Source organism: Strix uralensis, chromosome 16, assembly GCF_047716275.1.
Source record: "Strix uralensis isolate ZFMK-TIS-50842 chromosome 16, bStrUra1, whole genome shotgun sequence".
Lineage (NCBI taxonomy): Eukaryota > Metazoa > Chordata > Aves > Strigiformes > Strigidae > Strix > Strix uralensis.
In genome coordinates this window covers 1,858,892-1,881,414 of record NC_133987.1, presented here as the reverse complement: position 1 = coordinate 1,881,414, position 22,523 = coordinate 1,858,892, and the positions used below count along the sequence as shown (strand labels likewise).

Here is a 22,523-nt window from a genome sequence, read left to right as displayed (position 1 = left end):
TTGAGTTGTCATCTTCTGGACTTCCCCATGGGTGTATCTGTGCTCTGGGTGCTTTCACAGAATCACAGACTGGTTGAGGTTGGAAGGGATCTCTGGAGGTCATCTGGTCCACCCACCCTGCTCAAGCAGAGTCACCCAGAGCAGGTTGCCCAGGACCATATCCAAGCAGCACTTGAATATCTCCAAGGATGGAGACTCCACCAGCTCTCTGGGCAACCTGTGCCAGTGCTCAGTCACCCGCACAGTGAAAAGGAGTTTCCCAGTGTTCAGAGGGAACCTCCTGTGTTCCAGTTTGTGCCCACAGCCTCTTGTCCTGTCACTGGACACCACTGGGAAGAGCCTGGCTCCATCCTCTCTGCACCTTCTCTTCAGGTATTTAGAGACACCTGGTGTCATCCTTTCTCACTTCCAAAAAAAATCAACATCTCCATCTTCTGATGGCATGTTGCCATAGCCATCGCTTCCTCTTTATGGCTTGCTATTTGCATTGTTATTTTGCATGAAAACCATGTTCACTTACCAGTATTTATTTTTATGTAATAAGATGCCTCCGGTGTTTTGTTTGAAAATCAGTGGGCAGTGTTTTGGGAAGAAATGGTGCTTTGTGAGAGGCACAGACTGTAGTTGCCACAGGTTTTTGTATGGCTTGAGGTACATAAAGAGCTTGCCAACTCAGTGACAATATTGCAAGTTCACTAGCTCATATCTGCGTCTCAGACAACAGAAAGGCTTTTGAAAATCCACTCCCCACTTTTGTTAAGGGATACTTTGAGTATTGTCCTTCCTTCGTACACTAATTCCGTTTAAGAAGATGGTGAGGAAGGGTGATAGTAGGGATGCTCTGTGCTCCAACCTCTGCTGTTCTCCACTGTGAGTGCTTTTTCCATTTCTGCCTTGTATTTTCTTTCTCTGTGAAATGAATCGCAGCCTGGGAAGGCACTTTCTGTTTCCCTACCCTGAAACCTGACCTCTCAAATAGCTGATTAATGGTAGTTTCTGCAGCTTGATGGTGACCTCATAGCATCAGAGGAGGAAAGCATTTGGGAATAGCAGATACCAGATAAAGAAAGGCTTTGCGTATCACGTGGATCCTTTCCACTATATGCAGTTGAAAGTAACTGGCAAGCATGAAATGCAGACTTACTGCACAACCATCTGTGTGCAAGATCTGTCTCTTTATTCTTCAGATCCCTCTTCATCCATTTCTAGAGCCTGCGGGCACTGCTGGATTGCACCAACAGAATGGGCGGCAGAATCCGTGTCGTTATTAGAGGGTTCTTCCAATCCACCTTGGGTCCACTTTTGCAATTGTCTTGATTTACAAAAGCTGTCGGTCCCGGGGAAACTAGATTCTTCATTTTCGTGAAAAGTACTGTGATATTTGTAATGATTTTTTTCTACGGAGTATACAGATGTTAGATTTTATATTTATGATATTTTCCTCCTTGTTGTAAGTTTCCAAAATATACCCATTTTAGTTGTTCAGAGGTAAAAAAACAACACAAGTGTGAGTGTCTGTAAAGTGATCCTATATCTTCTGGGTGAGACAAACCTTAAATCATTGGGATATTAATGTTTTCTCTTTTTTCTCTTATGTCTGTTGTCAGTGATGTCACTTGAACATAATTCAGAATTGATTGCAATATTGCAGGTTATGATTAAAGCTCAGCAACTGAAGATAATAAAATTAACTCCATACATTTAAAAAGTAAACAACAACAAAAAATGTTTCTGGAGACCTTTGTGTTTCAAATTCATATCTAAGTAGGGAGGTTTAGTTATAATGATTCTAACTTTCTCCCTTCCCTCTTAAATGGTAAAATAAACTTACTAGCCATCCTTACCAGTAGTGACAATCTCGTCACTGCTTTGGCCTACAATCAGCATGTCCACCATGTGAGGGATGGTTATCTTCAGATTCTGAGTGTGCCTTTCCTTACATAAAAACTGTAGCAATAAAACTAAATTGGATTGTAAGATTTAACATTCTGTTGCGTGTCTCCTGATGCAGGACTAGGATGGATGTTAATGCAAATAACTGTGATAGAGATCATTCTTTCCTTTCCTTGAAGGTGAGCTAGGGGCATTTGCTGGGAAATCGTTAAATGGTGCCTTTTCCCTACTCAGATGTGAGGGTTGAGAGCTGCCTCTGCAAGCGGAAGGAGGGTTTGCTGCAGTTCTGGATTGTTTCCTGCCCTGCCCCTACTCTTGTGAACGTGACACCAGGAAGAGGCTCTCTGCAGAGGTTTAAGAGCAGCAGCCTTTCTCTTCCGTCTCCACAGTGTGATTTTAGTATTATGACGGTCTGCCCTGTTTTAATTTGCTTCCTTCTTTGTGCATCACTCCATCAGGAGTAAGGCGAGTCGGCACGTGATAGGATGTGGACCGGGGGCAACGGCGCAGATGAAACCCAGGCTGGCAGCAGTGCGGCATCATGAGATGCAGAATGTGCCGGTCTGTTCCCGGGACCTCGTGTCCCACGGGATCTGTCTTGGTGGCAGACTAGTCAGCACTGGTTTTGAGATGCAGGAGAGAGATGTGTTCTGTTGGTGAGAAGCCAGACTGGTCTGATGGAGGGGTACCAAATGCAGACTAAGAGCTAAAATATAAGATGTAATGCTTTGGGGTCAGGCAGAGGAAAAAACGCTCTTAGAAATGCAGTAGCAGCTTGTCATTCCCTTTACTTTTTTGATCTTCTCTCTATAAAAAGTTTGTGTGCAGAATGCTTTTTTAAATGGAAAAACTAGAATGTTAAATGTAAAAACTACAGAATTTTTTTAGCATGTTAGAGATGTTGTTACAGGACAGTTGTTGGAAAGTCACTTGCTAAAAATGCTTGATTAGTTATTCTGAATGTTTCTGATAAATGATATGAAGCCTACACTGATCAGATTAAATTAATTTGGATACTTGTCGGTTTACAAGTTTTATTAATTTAAAGAAAGCTAACAGAATTGATTTGTGACAGGCAATAGAAACTGTCCATATGCTACCTATCTTTAAATCACTTTTTAATGAGGAATCAGGCTTTCCAAACATATCAGTTCCCATCGCTCCTTGCCATCATGTCTCATGAGTTGTCCTCTCTGTGGAGGTACCGGTCCAGCAGAACACATGCCCCGTGTTCAGCTTCAGGGACATCACAGGCTCCGTTGACTGCCACGCTGATCGCGACCGTGGTGTTGGGGTTGTTCATCTGGTGATGGCTGTCAGCTTCCTTCCTTCCTTGGTGGCTGTGGCTTCAGCAGGGGCTGTACCCCTATCCTAGGGCCCTGCCAGCACACCTTGCCCTTCCTACAGGCCTGCTACCTGTTCTGCTGGAGTCTCGATGGCTGCTCTGCTGCTCACCTGCACAGTGGTCCCTGGCAAATCTGCTCACTTTGTTACGAATTTTTAAATCCATAAAATAATAGTTTAACACGTCTCAGGATAGTTATGTGGTTTAACACAATTTTTCATCACAGCCACCTTTTGTAGCAGCATGAAATGCAATTGCAGCATCTTTGTAATTCCAGTTATTTGAAACACTGCCTACATTTTACCAGCCCCACCTTAGTCTCACCTCCATGGTTTCCTTCTTACTCATTCCTTGAGCTGGGTGGCTTTTGTAATGCGTAGGATGAGCTGGATTGAAATTGCCACATAATTTGCACCATAATTCCAGATACAAAAATATATACAAATATATTTTAGTCCTCATGAAGTTTACATTACTAGCTTGCATAATTTTGTTTTTTTTTCTTTTTAAAATGTTTATTCCATTAATACTTGTTTTATTATCGATGTTATCCATGCTCTGTTTCTGTTCAACATTTAAAAACAGTACATCAGTATCTTTTATCTCCCTAAACTGAGGTTTGGGCTAAGCTATGCAGGAAGCAGAAAACTGTGACTTCAATAAAGTAATATCATACCTGAAAGAATTTAGAAAGAAAGAAAAAACAGGGAGGCAAGATAGTGGTTGTTGGGTGCTCTCCGCTTGCTGCACTTGTGGTATGATCATCTCTGTGATTTGGGAGAAAATTAACATCTACACTCTTGAAATAAGGAAATTTATCTTAAACTAGTATTAACCATGTAATTTTACTGAGAATGCCTCGGTCCACGTGTCCAGCTTCTGTCGTACAGCCTGTTGTGGAGGCAGTGTGTGAAGCAGGAGGGCTGTGCGTGTCACAGCGTGATGGGTGTCCAGCATCCACTCAACCTGTTGTTTTAATACTGAATGGTCTATTACTATATGTTTATACACACACATAAGGTAATATTAGCATTAACTATGTATGTGTTGTGGTTTGGGCTCAGAGGGCATCTGAGTACCATGCAGCTGCTCACTTCCCCCTTCCCCCCCAGCGCTGGGAAGGAGAAAATAAAGCAAAAGGCCCAGGAAATAGAGAAGGACAGAGAGGAATGATCTCATCCATTATGGCACAGGTAAAAGATAGACTTGTTAGGGGAAGAAAAAACATAAAATTTCATACAGACACTAACAACAACAACAACAACACCTAACAGACAGAGTGGGACTGTGAGAAGCATTACCACATGCTGAAAACACCTTCCCCCAACCCTCCCTTCTTTGCGGGCTCAGCTTTGCTCCCTATATCTCTGTCCCCCCCCTCCTCCCCCAGGCGGCACAGGGGGCAGGGAATGGGGGGTGCCGTCAGTCCTGCTGCTTCTTCCACTTTTGGGGAGGGGGGAAACTTGTGGCATCCCTCCCCTATTCCTGCGTGGTCCCCCTCTCATAGGAGACAGTCCTCCACAAACCATCTGCAACATGAGTCACTCCCACGGGTGTGTGGGTCACCCCGACATGTTGCTCTGTGTGTGTGTGTGTCTCTGCTCGGGCGCACCTTCTCCTCACAACTCCCACAACTCCTCCCAGGTTCCCCTTAAAATACCTTATTGCAGAGATGCAGCTAATTGGCCTGGCCTTTGTGCAAAGACGGGTCTGACTTGGAGCTGGGGCAGCTTTGAGAAGCTTCTCACAGGGGGTCACTGCTGTAGCCCCCTGCCCTGCTATCAAAAACTCCTGCCACTCACTCAAACCAGGACAGTGGGTAACTATAGTGTGTGTAGTTATAGCTCTGGGGACTATCTTGGGTTAAGGTGAGTTGCTCCAGATTTGATCCCTATGGGCTTCTTACCGCATGGTAATTTTTGCACCAAATCTGTAACTGTTCTGCCTCTAGCATTCTTAGAAAGACACCCATTCTTAATTAAAAACTTAGGACAGTAGCACTGGAAGGGACTTCCTGAGTCAGCATGTCCACTCTCTTGGTATTGCAGGCAACTGAGTTATATAATTTGTTTCATAAATATATCAAGCTTTGTATTAAAACCATTAGTTAAATCTCCTGCCTCTGCTCTTACCTTCTTCTAAATTGTAGTGGAGTTGGGTTTTTTTATTCATGGCCTGGTTTTACTGGTTTGTTCTTGTGCCAGCATTGTCCTTTAGTGTTAGGAAGTTTTTACTGTATCAAATATTTATGTCTTTGCTGTGTTAATGGAAACTGGTCCTGTCCTATCTTGGTCTGCATTTGCTAGGTGTTGGAGCCAAGCTCTCTGTTCCCTCATCGAAGAAGGCAGGTGAGCTGGCCTGTGCCATGTGTCCTGCTAGCATGGAGGTGTCCATGTGTCACCTGGCCAGCCTAGTCTTGTTGTACAGATTCCCTCATCCCCCTCTTCCTTGCGTAACACTTAGCCGTATCTGGTGCTTGGGTTGATCCTCCCTGAAGGGGAGTAGAAATGATGAGTGGTTTTCCAGGTACATCTTACCAGTGCTTCGTACAGTGGCATGCATGCTCTCCTACGAGTGTCCCTGTGTCACACCTCCTTTCTCAAAGTCCTAGTAATAAGATTTATCTGAGGGCTGTCACCTTTGTTGGCATGGTCCAGCGCAGTCAGCATGACATGGCGTGGCAGAAGGCGGCAGCATGTCTGTCTCCTCTCTGCCCTCCTCACACTGCAGTTGCACCTGGCCTAGAGCACATCACGGTGGGGTCTGATCAACTAATCGTTCTGTCATCAGCTCCTTCCTCTTGACCCTCCTCATCACAACAGAAATGGCTGTTCCTATGTGTGTGCCCTTGCACTCATGTCCTGTTCAGTCCCAGTATTGCTCTGGTTTTCAGCATTATCCAGTTCTTACCCTGTGATAGTTTTGTTCTCTTCAGTGCTGATGGCACCTCCCAGTCTTGTGGAGGCTGCAGAGAGCTGGGGATGAGTCTCTTTAACCAAGTAACAAGTGATAGGACAAGAGGTAATGGCCTCAAATTGCACCAGGGAAGGTTTAGACTAGATATTAGGAAGTATTTCTTTCCAGAAGGGGTTGTTGGGCGTTGGAATGGGCTGCCCAGGGAGGTGGTGGAGTCCCCATCCCTGGAGGTGTTTAAGAGTAAGGTTGACCCAGTGCTTAGGGATATGGTGTAGTTGGGAACTGTCAGTGTTAGGTCAGTGGTTGGACTGGATGATCTTCAAGGTCTTTTCGAACCTAGATGATTCTGTGATTCTGTGATCTGCAAGACTTCACAGTCACACCTCCTATTTTGTTGGCCATGCTTGCCGATGGGAATACAGATGAGGCTGTTCTCAAGGCAGTTTTGAAAAGAACTCTGCTGGCAGTCTATCCCTTTGTGCATCTCTTTCCTCCAGGACATCTTCTGTCCCAAGTAAGCATGTTGTTAGTCCCACTGGGAGATGTGAGTGGCTGAATGAGCAAACTCTGTCTTGGGCAGAGCTGGAGCAGGGTTGAGGGTGTGGGAGGATCCCCTTTGCCTCTCCTGGCTGTGCTGTAGGACCAGGCCTACTTTGTGGAGAGCATCTTAAGAGGAAAGTGATCTTCCTTTGAAAAAAGATTCAGATCTCTTGGAAGAGGAATATAGGAGATGGTATCAACAAAAAAATAAAAAAAAAATCAACAAAAAAGACATTTATTTCACAGAAGGCATTCAAAGACCAATCTATGACTACAGAGTATCTAGCAGATAAAAGATGTCTTTTTGACTTCTTGAAGTTAGCAGCAGGAACAAAAATCTTTATCTCCAAGCTCTGCAGATTTAAAGGAAATGCTATTTCACTAGAAGGTTGTATGCTTTTATGGAGATGGAAAAGTTTCTTCAGGAGTGCATTTGTCTTTGAAGAGGATAGCAAAGGTTCAGACACAGGGCATAGCTCAGAGCATCTTTCCATCATAAAGCTGTGTACTGTGTGTCCTGCTGGACTAATAAATTCTAAAAACTAAGTTAAAAATACAGTTAAAATGGCATTATAATGTGTCAGAAAAAATGGGAAGGAGGAGGAAAGGGTTGTTCTCTTTTCAGTGTTTTGGCTGTTCTGCTAATAAATGGCCTTCTTCACTGTCAGATTTTTTTGAGGTCAGAGACCTCAGCCAAAGAAGGCTGATACTTATTTTTCCATATTAAATGCATATCTGTGTGTAAACATCTTCATGTAAATCAGTGTTACGTATCTTAAGTATTCAATATAGAATTATTAATATAATCATGCATTCCTAACATAAAACACCTCCTGGTCCCAAGGCCAGTGTGACAAGTTGTCCTGTGAATGTGATTTGAACTTCAGGCCAAGCTCTGCAATGAAAATGTCAGAGTTTTATACCACAGCTATCACAACTGTGATTGCGTAATTGCTGAATACACTAGAAATGGGAAACCATACAGAGCAGAACAAGAGGTGTTGGAGAACACAGTTGTGATTTGCTGAGTTTTGTGATAAGTCCAGGATAAGATTTTGAACAAGCATGAAATTTGAGATGGTAAATTAATTATCTGTGAGTTTCGAAGTGTGGTGTCGTCAGGGGTTTTAAATTGTTGATTGCTTCATTTCACAGTTGCAGCTGAACTTCTTTTCAGCTTGTGGACTGTCCACTGTTTGTGACTGCACTTGTGGGAGTGTTATAGTTTGGTCTTTTGAACTACGTCTTATAAAACTAATACTTGAGATAGCATCTTCATGTTTGTGGCAACTAAGACCCTTCTGAGATGGAGAAGTTATGGGCTATTATTAGAATATACACTTTGTGTATTTTCATGTGGCATAGTTCCTGTTTGGGGTCTCTTTTATATGGGTTACAGTTGTATTGGGGTTTCACTGCACGTCAGTACTGCTGGGGAGCATCCAGGCTGCAGGGGGATCCGGGGTTCGTTCTTCAGGTGCTGTGACTGGGATTGACCTGGGTCACCTGGAGAAGGGTCTTCTGAAGGCAAGGGCCTTCCAGGAGAAAGGGTAAGCTTTGCTCAGAGCACCCTCAAATCCATGGGTCTGTCACCTCACAGAATCACAGAATCATCTAGGCTGGAAAGGACCTTGAAGATCATCTAGTCCAACCGTTAACCTAGCATTGGCAGTTTCCAACTACACCAGATCCCTCAGCGCCATGTCGACCCTACTCTTAAACCCCTCCAGGGATGGGGACTCCACCACCTCCCTGGGCAGCCCATTCCAACGCCTGACTACCCGTTCTGTAAAGAAATACTTCCTAATACCTAGTGTAAACCTTCCCTGGTGCAATTTGAGGCCATTCCCTCTTGTCCTATCACTTGTTCCTTGGCTCAAGAGACTCATCCCCCCTCTCTGCACCCTCCTTTCAGGGAGTTGTAGAGGGCCATGAGGTCTCCCCTCAGCCTCCTCTTCTCCAGACTAAACCCCCCCAGTTCCCTCAGCCGCTCCCCATCAGACCTGTGCTCCAGACCCTGCACCAGCTCCGTTGCCCTTCTCTGGACACGCTCGAGTCATTCAATGGCCTTTTTGGAGTGAGGGGCCCAAAACTGAACCCACTCATCGAGGGGCGGCCTCACCAGTGCCGAGTCCAGGGGCAAGATCCCTTCCCTGTCCCTGCTGGCTGATACAAGCCAGGATGCCATTGGCCTTCTTGGCCACCTGGGCACACTAAAGGGCATTGAAGAGCGAGATGAGTGATTATCAGGTGAAATGCAAGGAGTCATTTTTACGTGTTAGTGAAAGTCTGCTCTCGGGGAGCCAAAACTTTTCTGAAATTCATGCCACGTTAGGAAATTCAGGTATGCTTTTATCACTATGTGTGGGCTGATGGCCGTATTTTTCTGGTTTTGTGAGGGTGTTTCAGCTGTTGAAACCAGCCAGGGAGAGTGGCTTTAAATATTTGCAAAACCTTTGTTTTCACAAGGGAAACACTAAATATGTCTGTACTGCCTCTCTTCTTGATAGAGACTAGGAATGTTTTCACGCAGTGAAGTCAAGTTAACATTGATGTAAGGTAGACAAGACTCAATTCCTTAATCTTCTACTTCAGCTTTGCTAAATAAATGACTTGACTTTATATAAAATGCCTATAGGGATAAAAACCTGAACATCTATTCATAGTTTGAGATTTTTAACTATTGGTTGATTCTTACACAGCTCTCTCATGCTCTTCTAAAAAGTAGCTGCATCAATGTAGGCTGGCTTACAAAGTGAGAAGCAGAATTCCCTCGATACTGACTATTGAAAAGGAAGTCATTTCCTGAGGAGCCTTTCGCTGATGACCACCATAATTGTGAGAAGTGGCTTAATTTAAGGATCCTTTTTCTGATTGTCAAAGTGAAAAGATTTAGCACTCCGCTCCTGAAGCTCTGGCGTTGTTGGTATCCAACAGTCCATTGCCTGTACAGGAGCTACAATAAGAAAGTGTGACTTGCTGATTTGAGTGCCATACACTTTGTGGTAGACATCTGCTTCGTAAGGAAGTAATTGCTCTTCCTGAAGTTGCTGTTGAGTGAAATGGCTCTGGTTAACAGAGCAGAACAAGGTCTTCGCCTTGAGGAGCATGTAAAAGTCAGCAGCAGCAGGGCTGATAATGGGGCTGGAGACTTTCGAACAAGTCAGGTTTAAATAGCCAGGAGTTGGCCTCTTTCTTTGTTGTGCTTTCTAAGACAAAATATTGTCAACACAACCCCCTAAATTGCCAACCTAATTAGGTGCTGCCAAGAAGCTGTGAGGTGGACTTCACAACCAGCATTGCCTCCCTCGTCTGTGGGCTTCCTGCAGGTGAGGTGACCTCCCCTGGGAGGCCGCGTGCGGCACCCACTTCACCAGCAGACCTCTGTTTCCTGGCCTGTGTCTCTGCCAGGTGTCTATTCCTTGCTGCTTCTTCGCTCATCGCTGCTTTTGCACCCCCAGCACTGCCATCTCCTGCCAGCGAAGGGACGAGGTCTGAGAGTGAACCCCGATGCTGCCTTCAGCTGCAGTACCATTGCACAAACTACCACTCGCCACAGATCAAGGCCACATAATGAGATTTCTGCATATATGTGCGTCTTTGGCTCTCTGCTTGATTTATCACTGATGTGATGATTTCTGATTATATGCTACTATTTTTAGTGATTTTCTTCCTTTGCAGAAGGCAGTAAAGCAGGAAGCCAAGCAGCCTGCATTGTACCACTGCTTTTCAGAGGCATACTCATTCTTTTGTCTTAAGGTGATTTTATGTTAGATATTTTCCCTGTAAAGACTAGTGTGTGTGAGCCATTGTTGTTTGTCATAATCCTGGGTTATTACAGACCAGTTATCCTGCTTGAAGTCTGCGGATAGAGGCTAGCAGAAAAAAAATCCATGTGACTAATTTTTATATATAGCAGTTTCATACTCCAGTTTTCTTAGATCACTGATGTGATTAACTGTTTAACTGTAACTGTTCATATTTAGAAATTATTATTTGAAAGCAAGCATAAAGGCTCTGGAAAAAAATAGTAAAAAATGATAAAAATAGTAAAAATATTAACACTGTGGTCAGCCTTGTTATTGAGAACTACTGGGAGTGTGGGCTGTTTCTTCTTCCACTGTACCCATCTACTTTGTCATAGTGGGAATCAAAAAACAATGAAAAGAGAGTACTTTTTCTTCACCACCAGTGAAATTATCTGGTCCTTCTTATTTCTGTTTTCTAAATGTCTTACTGCATCTCCATAAAGAGCTGTGAAATCACTGAGGGGTGAGCTGAGCTCCATGCCATCAGAGAAAATCAGTTGCAGTACCTGGCTCTGCAAACAAGAAACCCCTTGAAATCAAGAGCTGCTCACAGAAGCAAGTTAAGCCCGTGATTCTTCGCCAACACCATATTGTTTTTGCCTCTTGGCACCACTAAATTGAAAGAATGCAGTCAGCAAATTTGCATTTCAGTTTTTATACTTAGTACCCTGGGCATTTTAATTCATGGCAGAGTTTTTTGTAAATAGTGTATCTCGGTTATTTTAAGATGTCTTTAAAAAGCATATAAGGCTATGCTTTGGGTGGGTTTGTTTTGGCCCACTCTTATCCTGTTAAATATTTTAAGTTTATAATGAAGCAAGAGTAATAATCTGCAGTATCTGCTTTCAGTAAGACATTAGAATTTGTACTATTTCTGAAGCCCGAAGTATGAATTTGATTTGTGTGAATATTCTTTTCCCTTATGAAGGCTTGTTGATTTTAGTTAGCACCCCCAGAGATGCAGAGCTTCACCTTTGTACATGGAACATTTGTGCAGCATTTAGATAGGATTGGCTGGGCACAAACTTAGGTGAAAAACACAAGAAACACGAGTAAACCAGAAGGATTCTTTTTCTATTATAACTGTTTTTGCTGCTTTTTGTAAATATTACAGACAGAAAATGCTCAGATGGGAAGGAGACTTTCAAGTTAGTGTCCCCTCTGCCTGTTAATTTTTAGGAGGTTTAAAAGGTCAGAGTGAAATCTTGGACCTCTTCAAGTTCCTGAGAACATTCCCACAGCTTCAATAGGGCCAGGATTATACACCCCCACCCCGAAAGAAATGGAAAACGTGAAATGCCTGTGGTTGTTTATTTACTGAGCTGCATTCATTCAATAATATGTGCTTGGTTTTAAAGCATAACTGTCTTTGAGTCTGGTTAATAAAAAATTAAAAAAAAAATTAATTCACTTTGTGTTCTCTGCTTCTCCTGCCCTGGTATGCATTTCTAGCAACATGGGAAGGCAAGGGTTGGTGGGGAGATTTGCTGTGTGCTGGGGGATGCTCCTGGCAGGTTGAGTTCTGGCAGGGGAGAGACGGTAGCCAGCCTGGGCGGTGCTGCTTGCCTGGGCCATCTGCAGCCCTGTATCGTGGTCTTTGAGCCGCAGCTTGAGGACCATGGCACAGCGTCATGCTGTAGACGAAGTGCTTGCCTCTGCTGTCTGTGGAGGCTGTTGTTCACAAGAGTAGGACAGATGTACCTGGAGTGTCTGTTTTCCCCAAACTCCTGGCACTGCTTAGTTGTACTTGTGGATGTCATATTCCTGAGCAAGGTCGTTTCAATCTCTGCTGGTTTTAATGACTAGTAAGGCTCTTCCCTGGATGCTGTATGAAATGTCTGCTGCTGGTTTATTTGAAAAAAAATAAAGCCTGCCTGAATACCCTGATGAGAACTCACTTTGTACCACGAAGGATGAGTGGCAGTGACAGCGTGTGCTAAGCCGCCTCCTCAGTCAGGAGCACGCTTTCCTTGGGGACAGCCCTGGCAGTGAAACCTCCTCCTCATCCCGCTGGTGTGGCTGTTCACTCCTCTCGGAATCTGGGACTTTTCCTGCTCTCAGCCCTTTCAGATCTTCTGATGCACAGGGAGAACCTCAGGTGAGATGGTTTCTGATGCCAGAGCAGCCAGAAGGTGTTTTCAGAGACAGGGAGAGTAAAGAGCCCTTGGGTCCCTGCACACAAATGTCACTGTTGGTCTCTTCAGCAGACAGGACAGGATCTACTGCAATACATTTATCTGAAATGCTGTTCTTCCTTGAGAATACTTAGGCTAATATTAATTTTTAATGCCGTTGCCTCTGTGTCTCTTTCTTCTTCAAATGGTTAATTGATTTCTAGTTTTCTGTTTCTTTGATTACTTTTAGGTTGCAAAATAGACAGGACTGAATAAGAAGACTGAGCCGTATTTGTAGAAGACTTAATCTTCCAATCAGTTTCCTCTGAATTAAACCAAAACAGCAGTAGCAAATCCAGGAATCCTATTAGAGGTGACCTACATAGTGGGAATAAAATTGGGCTTGTACCTTCTTTTGCTTCCTAATTTACTGTCAAGAGCTCTGAATATTTTCCTTTAAGCCCATTCATTTTTTATTGCTGCTAAAAACCTCATTCCTGGCCTGGGTGGCATGCTCTTGGATGGAGAACTAGGAGAGAAGGGTATCTCAAGCCAAGAGGGTGGTGAAAGCTGAGCCAGTGCGATGTGATGGGGATTTAGCCCTTGGCTGTAATTAAAAGGGTTTGTCACTAGAGCTTTAGCACGGAGTGGTTCCACCAAACCCTGCAAGGAGATGGGAGGTTATACCATGAAGATAACTCTTCTGTCGGTGTAGCTTCGATCAGTTCTCCAAGTGGAGCACGTTAAACTGCTGCTTCTCTAGGTCCGTTGCTTGGGGTAGCTGTGTTGGCTAGGAATTTGTTTTCCTTTTTACTCATTCTAAAATTGTATTATTATTCTGGAAAATGTTTGAAGAATAAATCTGAAAATTTACAAAGCAGATTGCTTTATAAATTCCTCAAAATCCATAAAACAGATTGCTGGATATTTGTGAGTAACTAAGGGAGTTCAATGTTTAATTGACATCTCAGAGAAAAAATGCTTACTTAAAAACTAAAACCTTGTACAGTCTTAAGATATAATTAAAAAGTAAATGTTTAGCCTCTGAGATGACTTCCTTCCACTTCTTTATAGTGGAAGAAAGGTATTGGCATTTCTGCTAGTTCTAGAAAATACTGCTGGAAAACAACCATAAGGGGCTGGAAAAAAACCCCTTATTACAATACAATACAGCAGGAAGGAAAAGAAAGTTAAAAGCCCAGTTAAAGATTAAAGGCACTGCAGAACACCGAGTGCAGAAAAATGAGATGTGGCTAAAATGCGTTTGATTGTTTCTATAAATACAGGTATGTAGGAATGAAAACTGACTCATTGTTCAGATGAATTTACTGCACAGTTTTAAAAAAAAGTATGCAAGAATAATAAATGATGTAGTCTTTCAGTTGTCCACAGGGAGAAGATCCAGTTCACGAACATAATGATGGCTCCAGTGTCTCTACTAATTATACCAGTAAAAGTAACAGGAAGTGTGCACAGGGCTTATCCTGAGAATGCAGTCAAATACTGTGCATATTGTTTCATGGGCAGAATTTAACAAAATAATCTTACTGTGCATTTAAATGCATTCATTTTCCTGGGAATCATATCCAAAAATGATTTTCACCAGAGTCTGTCTTTTAGAATACAATGAAGCTTTAGTTTGTTAAATTAAAATTGCCATGCCCTCTTGAGCAACATTATTTGTGGAGAACAACACTTCCCCCTGTGCAGAGTACAGAGGAGGGTGAGAGGAGGCTTTTCTTCCCCACTCTTCATGCTTTTAGAAAGAGGAGGTTTCAGCAAGCTGATGTGCGTGTGCTGGTGGATCTGTTAGAGCTTGACCTAAGGAGCATTTTGCAAACAGACGGAGAGGAAGAGAGGCAGGGCCAGGAGCAGAGCACCCTTGTGAGCTCCTCATAGCCCTGACTTATCTGCTGTGGGCTCCTCCTGTTCTATAAACATCTTAAAGGTAAATTAAAGCCAACTTGGCTTTATTGTCTGCTCTCTCTCTTCCTCTGCAGCTCTGAATCCAGGGCTGATCCTGGCCCCAGTTGTGCTCTTGCCGCCCAGCTGACGGGTTTGTGTTTTAATTACTGGACTGATTGTGCAGATGATGCTGTCGTTTTAGCTTCCTTGGATGTAGCTGTTTAGGAGTAATGTAACGAGACTAGAATTGGGGGCTTTGTAAGGCCAGGAGAGCACTTATTCTGAAGCTAGTGAGATAGCTTTAGTATGCTTTGTAAGCATGGTAGTACCACACTTTAGACTTGGTTTGCTGTGGAGAGGATGTATGTGGTTAACAGAGCAAATGTTTTTTGAGCTTCGTGGATTTTTCCACCAAGTTTGTGTCAGGGGTGTTACTAGAACCAGATCACTTTCTGAGTCCAGAAGTATGGATTGAGGGTCATTATTGCGTATGGGTGTGTGTTAGTGTTTTCTGCAGGAAAGCTCTCGTGACCACGTACAGCACAAGAACCAGGCTTGTTTAAGTATACTCAGAAATTTAAAGGTGCTATTCACTTTTCAAGGCCCCTGTTTAGTTTAAATATTTCATGAAAGCGACTGTGACTACAGCTCGTATCAAGAGTAACGTTTAATATCAGTTCACTACAGGGGAGCTAAATCAAATGTTTCATGTCTTTGTCTTTGCTGCGCATGCTAGTATCCAGTGCAGAGAGTGACTAAAGCTCACAGATCAAAAGTGACATTTTACAGAAATAATAATCTGAAATTTGGTATTTTTCGGTTGTGTTTTCATCATGAAATGAGTATATCTGTAAAAATCTTTCCTTTGGCCCCGTGTTCTGTGCAGCTGCCATTTTGTTGTTGCTAATGGGAGTTAGCAGCAATGATCCCTTCCTTCCCTTCTTCACCAAGAGCAGTTAGCCAAGCTTTTTCTTGCTAGATATAAATTTGTTAAATTCAACTGTGAGAATCTCCTCCTCTGCCTGTTTCCCTCCTCCATCCCTCGGCTTCTGCATACCACAGAGCCCTTCTGGAGTTTGCTGCTGGGGCAGGTCACCATCTCTGGATACAGGGGTTGCTCTCAGCTGCTTGGAGTTGTGACTAAGTTTTCCAAAAGACTTGCACGTTTCTGTAAAACTTACACCACGTGAATTACAGGCAAAGCTTTCTAGAACTGCACAAATAGAATAGTTGGTCTGAAGGTTTCTGACATATATATTTGTAAATGTATGACTATGGAAATAGAATTTGTCAAAATTCAGCCTGGCGTGAGGAAGAACAATGTAGTTGAAGATTACAGAGTTGCGCTGGTTTACGTAACTCATGTTGGACCGTAGTTTATATATTAATTATACATTAAAGATAGCTAATCTTTCCTCATATAAAATAGTCTCTTCATCTTGATTAACTGCTATTATACTAATTACAGTACTTGAAAATTTTTATTTCCTGTTTTGTAATTTATATTCTCTCATTTTTCCTTGTTTTGTGAGGAGAGGAAAAGTCATATAGGTCAAATATATTTTACATTTATTCCTCATCTGTGCTTCCTTCTCTTCTTCTTCCCTATTCAGAAGTTTATAGAGTTTGAAGATGCACTGGAGCAGGAGAAGAAAGAGCTACAAATCCAAGTGGAACACCTTGAATTTCAGACTCGACAGCTGGAGCTGAAGACCAAAAACTATGCAGATCAGAGTAAGCAAAGTTGTACACTAGACATGATTATACACTTTGCATTCCACATACATATACTGCTACTTTGAAAATATTTTTCATACTTTTTGTTTTAGTGTAACTTACACAAAGCCTGGAATGTCTGGTTATCCCTTACCTCGGTATAAAATTCAGAGCCTTCTAAAGGATAGGATGTAGCCACATTAATTTAGTAATGGCTTCATTGCTTCTCTTGTGTGGGGCATGCTCAGTCTCTCGAGGTGCAAGATTTTGGCCATTGGTGAAGCTTTGGAACCTGGTTTCCACTTTCTCCTTGTCCCTGAACAGAACCTCACATTTTTTCCTTACAGAAACTATCACATTTGTTTGTTTTGTCCTCAAATAGCCAGAGGTGCCCATCCCAGAGGATGATTTAAATTGTTGTCAAAGTAGGACACTTATGGAGCACCAGGCTACTGCTGAAGAACTCTGCTTCTTTGGTCTTAGTGCACTATTTGGTCTGCTCATTTTGGGAACATGCAGGTACCCGTGAATTGAGTTTGCAGTGAAGACCAGATCCCACAGTATGCATTATTATGTTTCTGTTTGTTTTGTTCAGTAGGTATAAATTAATTTCTAACAAAATAGGATTTGAGACTTCTAGTTTCTTTTGAGAGCCTGATGTGTGTTAGCTAATGGTTGGAATCTTCGCTTGGTAGTTTCACGACTGGAGGAACGTGAATCAGAAATGAAGAAAGAGTATAACGCTCTACATCAGCGTCACACAGAGGTAGGATGTCAGCTCATTATTTCTAAATAAATAAACTCTTAGCCTATATGTAAAGTCACGTCAGAGAATTCAGCTTTACAGTACTAGTGATGACTAGAGCTTCTGAACTTTAGGAGCATCAAAAATATCTTAGTGGAGGGTGTAAAGAGGATGGAGCCAGGCTCTTTTCAGTGGTTCCCAGTGACAAGACTGGAGGCAACTGGCAGAAACTGGAACGCAGAAGGCTCCCTTTGAACATGAATAAAAAGTTCTTTACTGTGAGGATGATGAGCACTAGCACAGGTTGCCCAGAGGCATGGTGGAGTCTCCGTCTTTGGAGCTATTTAAAAGCCACCTGGACGTGGTCCTGGGCAACCTACTGTAGGTGGCCCTGTTTGAGCAGGGATGTTGGACCTGATGGACTCCAGGAGGTTCCTTCCAACCTCAGCTGTTCTGTGATTCTATGAACAGTGCCCCACTACCTCATCTTCACTGCTAACGAGCCTCCAGGAGATGTCTTACGTTATTTTTGGATATGCTCTTTCATGGCTCTCCTGTTACGGTTTAGGTCATTTCTGACACTATTTGCTGTCAGATTTGCTGTCAGATTAGTCCATTCATTTACATCATCGGCTTAGAAGACAAGAGCAGAGACAAGGAGATGTGCAAAAAAAAAGAAAGGGAATTGGAAATGGATGCTGGAGAAGATCAAACAAAAGCAGAAAATGAGTCTTTTCTTCCCCTCTGTTTGGCTCATGGATTTTTCTCTCCTCACAGATGATCCAGACCTATGTGGAACACATTGAGCGATCCAAGATGCAGCAGGTTGGGGGAAATAATCAAACTGAGGGCAGTCTACCTGGGAGAAGGTAGGGCCATAACCTCTCCATGTAATGTATGCCACCTGGGGACTGACAAACTGAGTGCCTGTATTTGAGAGAGAGGAACCAGACGCAGGATCTTTCCCTGTGGGCATGGATTGTAGTTGAAGCTTTTTGTAATGGGTTATAGATGAGTTGTGGGTACATATTCTAATGCTTGGTGACGAGGAGCTTTATGTGTTCTGTTACAAAGCTTGGGCTTTGTCACACTGCTATTTATGGGGGGGCTCTGGAAAAATACATTTGTATTCTCAGGTAGCATGTAAAAGCTTTTTCTATGAAGCGGATGGAGGTGTCAAATAAAGTATCTCTGTGTGTGTGTGTGTGTGTATGTGTCTTTGTATGTGTGATAGCCAGCAAAACCATAGCAATTAAATGCGTTCCCTGTTCCTTCAAGGGAAGCTTTCTGTAAGAGTCCCCAATAGACATGCTTATGTCCACGTAATTGATTTTCCTCCCTCTCTGCTCCTCCCCTGTTTTTACAGCACCAAACCAGTAAGAATCAGCCTTTGCTTAAAGAAGGCAGGGGTAGGAAAGAAGTTCAGTGTATAGAATAACTAGTCTTTATTACAAAAAGTTGCAGTTACATTGATTTCAGTACAGATACACTTGGTTTTAACTGGTATGGGAAGGAACCAGATGCTTTCTGTCTGATGAACACTATATACCAGTAACGTTGGGTGAGAAATCGAAGTGATGTTCCATAAATACTGATTAGAGAAGTAATAGATCACATAACACATAATCTACTCAGATTAAGCATAATCTGTTAAATCACTCAGCCATAAAAAAGATGTTTTCTGTCGAAGTTTTTGTTCATGGTAGATTAGTATTTGTGTTAATGATCACATGCTAATGAGATGATTGTGTTAATCATCACATGCTAATGAGATGATTAACACTATAGTGACACTGTCCAAGCCAGGTAGTTTTAAACTAAAACAGGGCAGCAATATTGACCAAGTAATATGCTGCAGGAGATGAAATCTTTTTGTTGACCTTTTCTGTCTTTTTTTTTAAACTTTTTAACTTTTCTGGCCTTGAGGAATGTTAAAAGGTTTTGCACACATGCGGACCACAAGCCGTGGGAGCTGTTGGTCTGAAAAACAGACAGACAGTACCAACTGTGCAGGAGTACTTGGAAAAGAGTGCCTGCTAGGTGTGTCCCCCTTGTCTCTTACAAAATATGTCTGATCTTGGTTAATATCTGTGAACTTCAGCTGGTTAATATCACTGAACTTCACTCAAAACTGAAATCTTTGAGAGGCATTAGGCTAAGAAAAGGAGTGGGGTCGGCATGTCAGACTATACACAAAGGGCAGCGTGGGGAAAGACATGGAGATGAAAATACAGGGAGAACAGATAAATGGAAAACCATGAAGGTTTTTGTAGTGTCATCTGGTAGGGATGATGAAAATGCAAAAGAAGAGCATTGAGCAAAATTTGGAAATGAAGAAAGAGCAAAATTATTTTAAATTAAGAATAAAGAAATATATTAATAAAGGAGGAATAAATGAGGATATTTTAGTAACTTGTATTTAGGTCTGTAACACTTAAATACCAGAATGTCAGTTGTTTTGGGGGTAATGTAATAGAAAAGAAATTTCAGGTCTTGGCATAGGACATGTAAATACCTTCATGTCTGCTGTGGCTCCCTGTTGCTGGATTGGACTGCTCTGGAAAAGACTGAATTCAAATTGCTAAAGTTCTGGCTGTGTATTGTAAGAAAGAAAAGGGGAGAGAAAAAGAGACCCAACCCCTCCTTGTCAATGAAAGAGGCTTGAAGGATGGAAAGGGAGTAGTAAAAGACATGAATCTTCAGAAACTTTGGTAACTAGCTTGGTACTCCTGCCGATTCTCTGCAGCCTTAGTGTCATACAATATCCTGAGATGGAGGGGGCCCATGAGGATCATTGAATCCAACTCCTGACCCCACATAGGGCAACTTAAAGGTTAAACCATGTATCTAAGAGCATTGCCCAAATGCTTCTTGAACACCAACAGGCCTGGAGGCGTGACCAAGTCGCTGGGGAGCTTGTTCCAGTGCTTGACCACCCTGTCAGTGAAGGATTTTTTCCTATACTGTATATTGGCTATTACATTACCTCCCATAATAATTAAAGATACTTCTGTAGCCTTGGCTACAGGAATATCTTGCAGCTGGAAGATACTGGTATCTCAAAGAAAGATCCTTGATTTATTTTGATTGAGTTGATAGGGTTTTTATACTCTCATTTGTAAAGCTACCAAAGCCTTACATAAGAGAAGACACAGTTATGTGTGTATCAAGGGGGACTATTTACCCTTCCTCTTCTGATGGTCAAATAGTCCTTTCAGAAAAGAGTCTCTTACAGTATTTCTTCTAGAGAGGAGTGACTAAAGGCTGTTGTGGTTGTTGAGTGAGCTGCATAGTGAGTTATTGCTGTGCTCTGTTTTCTGCAAAACAGTACATCAGTCTTACAGTAATTACAGAATACAGTGTTTGGGGTCTGGCTAAAATTGGATTGTCTAAAATATAAAAATCTATTGGGAAAAAAATATCAAAAGACAGATGGCAGCCTTCCTAGGCAAAAGATACAGGTATGAGGGGTGCAGGAACCAGCAGTTTGTAGGTGGTGTTCTGTTGATAAAATCTCCCTTATCAGACTGTTCTGCTTCCTTCTCCTCTCCACTTTGCAGTCTGGAAGTCCACAGTGAGCTCCCAGAACATGGCCTGATCCTAGTGTTACAGCTGAAATGGGATAAGTGTGTTAGGGTTGTTTCCCTTGCCCTTCTGTAGAAGTACTTACAGAGTAAAATATGAAAGTACTGTAGGCAAAAGCATGCTTAGAGCCTCTCTCTTTTAAAGGGTGGTTTGTGTATGCATCTACCAAATTTGGGTTGGACTGCATGGTAGAAATTGATTTTCATGAGATCTTGCTTCCCTAACTTTTAGAGCAACTAGTGTTAATTATGGCCTTATATTACCATTCTGTGAAAGAGATGCAGTGAGAAGCGTTACTGGTTATATCTGCAAGACCGCTATTCTCTGCGATGAAGGGCAAAATTTTCATCAAGAATAGCTTCTCCATATTAGAGAAATTAGTCTTTTACCCTTGTAAGTGTGGCGTATTGCTAGTCTCCTTGGACAGAAAGCCAGAGAAACGCTGTATGTCTATGAAAGCACCTGATGGGGCTGTGATCTGAGTTTGTAGGAACCACCAGTGGGAAATGGGACTTTTTCCTTCATTTCAAGCTTTGCACTGTTTGTGTGTGTGCGTGTGTGTGTAGCTCTGTGTTTGTATACGCTTGTGCACAAGCACTTGGGTCAGAGGTGTGTTTTCGTGTCACTGCACAGCTGGGTGGGGGTGAACACCAGCGTTTGTGTATCTTGGTGCACTGATGTGCACTGCGGGGGGACGTGGGCATAATTTCTCATGGCCTGTCACACAAATTTGAGTGCATTTATTTATTTTCATCTGTGGATGTGCTTGAGTGTGTTAGCCTACATAGGGGTGTATATTTGCAGAAGACCGTAAGTACACTGAGTGTGCCTGTCACCTGGGAGAAGTTTGTGCAAGAACTGATGGGGGGCGGGGGGGGTGTATTGAGCACCATCCAAGAGGGGTAGTGGGTACAGTGCAGACTTCCACGTGGTGTGGATTACAGTGCATGTGTACCCCATGTCTGTTGTAGGGCTGCATGTTTGCATGACCTTTGCTCTCTAATGGTTGTTTTTTTGTCTCGCTTTTTGTGCAATTGCTGCTCTGTTTTGGCTGTTATGTTTGTCACTGCAGTCATCGCCAGTCATGGAGGAAAAGGTAAATCCTATTGCTGCATCTTAACTTTGTTAATCCTAGTTTTGGAGGTTGCTGTTGAGTGGCAGCAGTGTGGTGCTGGGAACGTGCTGTACTGGCGTGTTTGCCCTCTTTGTCTGCTGGCAGCTGTGTTAGATTTGCTCATCTGGGTGAGGCAGAGGGAGCCACCAAGCTGCTGGGATAACACATCAGGAAGAAGCTTGTGTACGCAAACCTAGAAGACACAGGAGTTTGGTCCCAAAACAGGATCAGTCCTCTGTGATTGGACAGTTACACTTCACACCCCAGAATGTTTTAAAAAGTCATCTTTTCTCCCTTATTTTACTGTAGAGTACAAGGCATGCATGTTTTCTGAGCAGGGCAGAAAACACTTGTCACTGTTAATAGCTCTCTGAAGGCACTTCTGACTTTGGGCTAGGCAGTGAATTCAGTGCCTGGAGCCTGCAAAGAGAGCAGTTCTCATCTTAATGCTGGCAAAAAATCATAGTTTTGTTATGTTTTATAAGCTTTAGGATGTTACTTGTAGAGCATCCAGCATCCCAACCCCAGGTTTTGACTACTGCAAACCTTTATTGAGGAGTTTGCTGTTTACCTGGTAACCCAAGGTGAGACTAACCAAGTGTTAAGAGTCACTCTGTACTGGATAGAATTGGGTGTATGAAGGTTACTCCAGCACTCAAAATTTAGACCAGCCCTGAGGATACTCTGAGTTCCTTTGAAGACTGGTAGTCAATCCAGGACTGCAAAGCTGAAGTTAGCTTTTCTGTGGTGCTTGCTCTTGCCGTTTCCCTGGCAGGTTTAGGAGAGGATGGAAAGTGTTTCCAAAGAAACTCAGCAAGAAAATTCCCTAACAATCTACATT

General features: G+C 42.8%; 1 protein-coding gene across 26 annotated transcripts in view; it reads left to right on the top strand.

Annotated features, from left to right (window-relative positions):
- The window catches only part of MAPK8IP3 (mitogen-activated protein kinase 8 interacting protein 3), a 76,369-nt gene that overhangs the window by 5,140 nt on the left and 48,706 nt on the right, over nucleotides 1-22,523 (top strand). For 14 of the 26 annotated variants that reach the window (XM_074886605.1, XM_074886586.1, XM_074886606.1 and 11 more), the window contains exons 2-5: nucleotides 16,136-16,256; nucleotides 16,934-17,004; nucleotides 17,761-17,852; nucleotides 21,641-21,664. In XM_074886605.1, the coding sequence (XP_074742706.1) occupies nucleotides 16,136-16,256; nucleotides 16,934-17,004; nucleotides 17,761-17,852; nucleotides 21,641-21,664 (308 nt within the window). The remainder of the gene's footprint in view (nucleotides 1-16,135; nucleotides 16,257-16,933; nucleotides 17,005-17,760; nucleotides 17,853-21,640; nucleotides 21,665-22,523) is intronic. The other 12 variants (XM_074886615.1, XM_074886612.1, XM_074886609.1 and 9 more) reach the window with 1 other exon arrangement.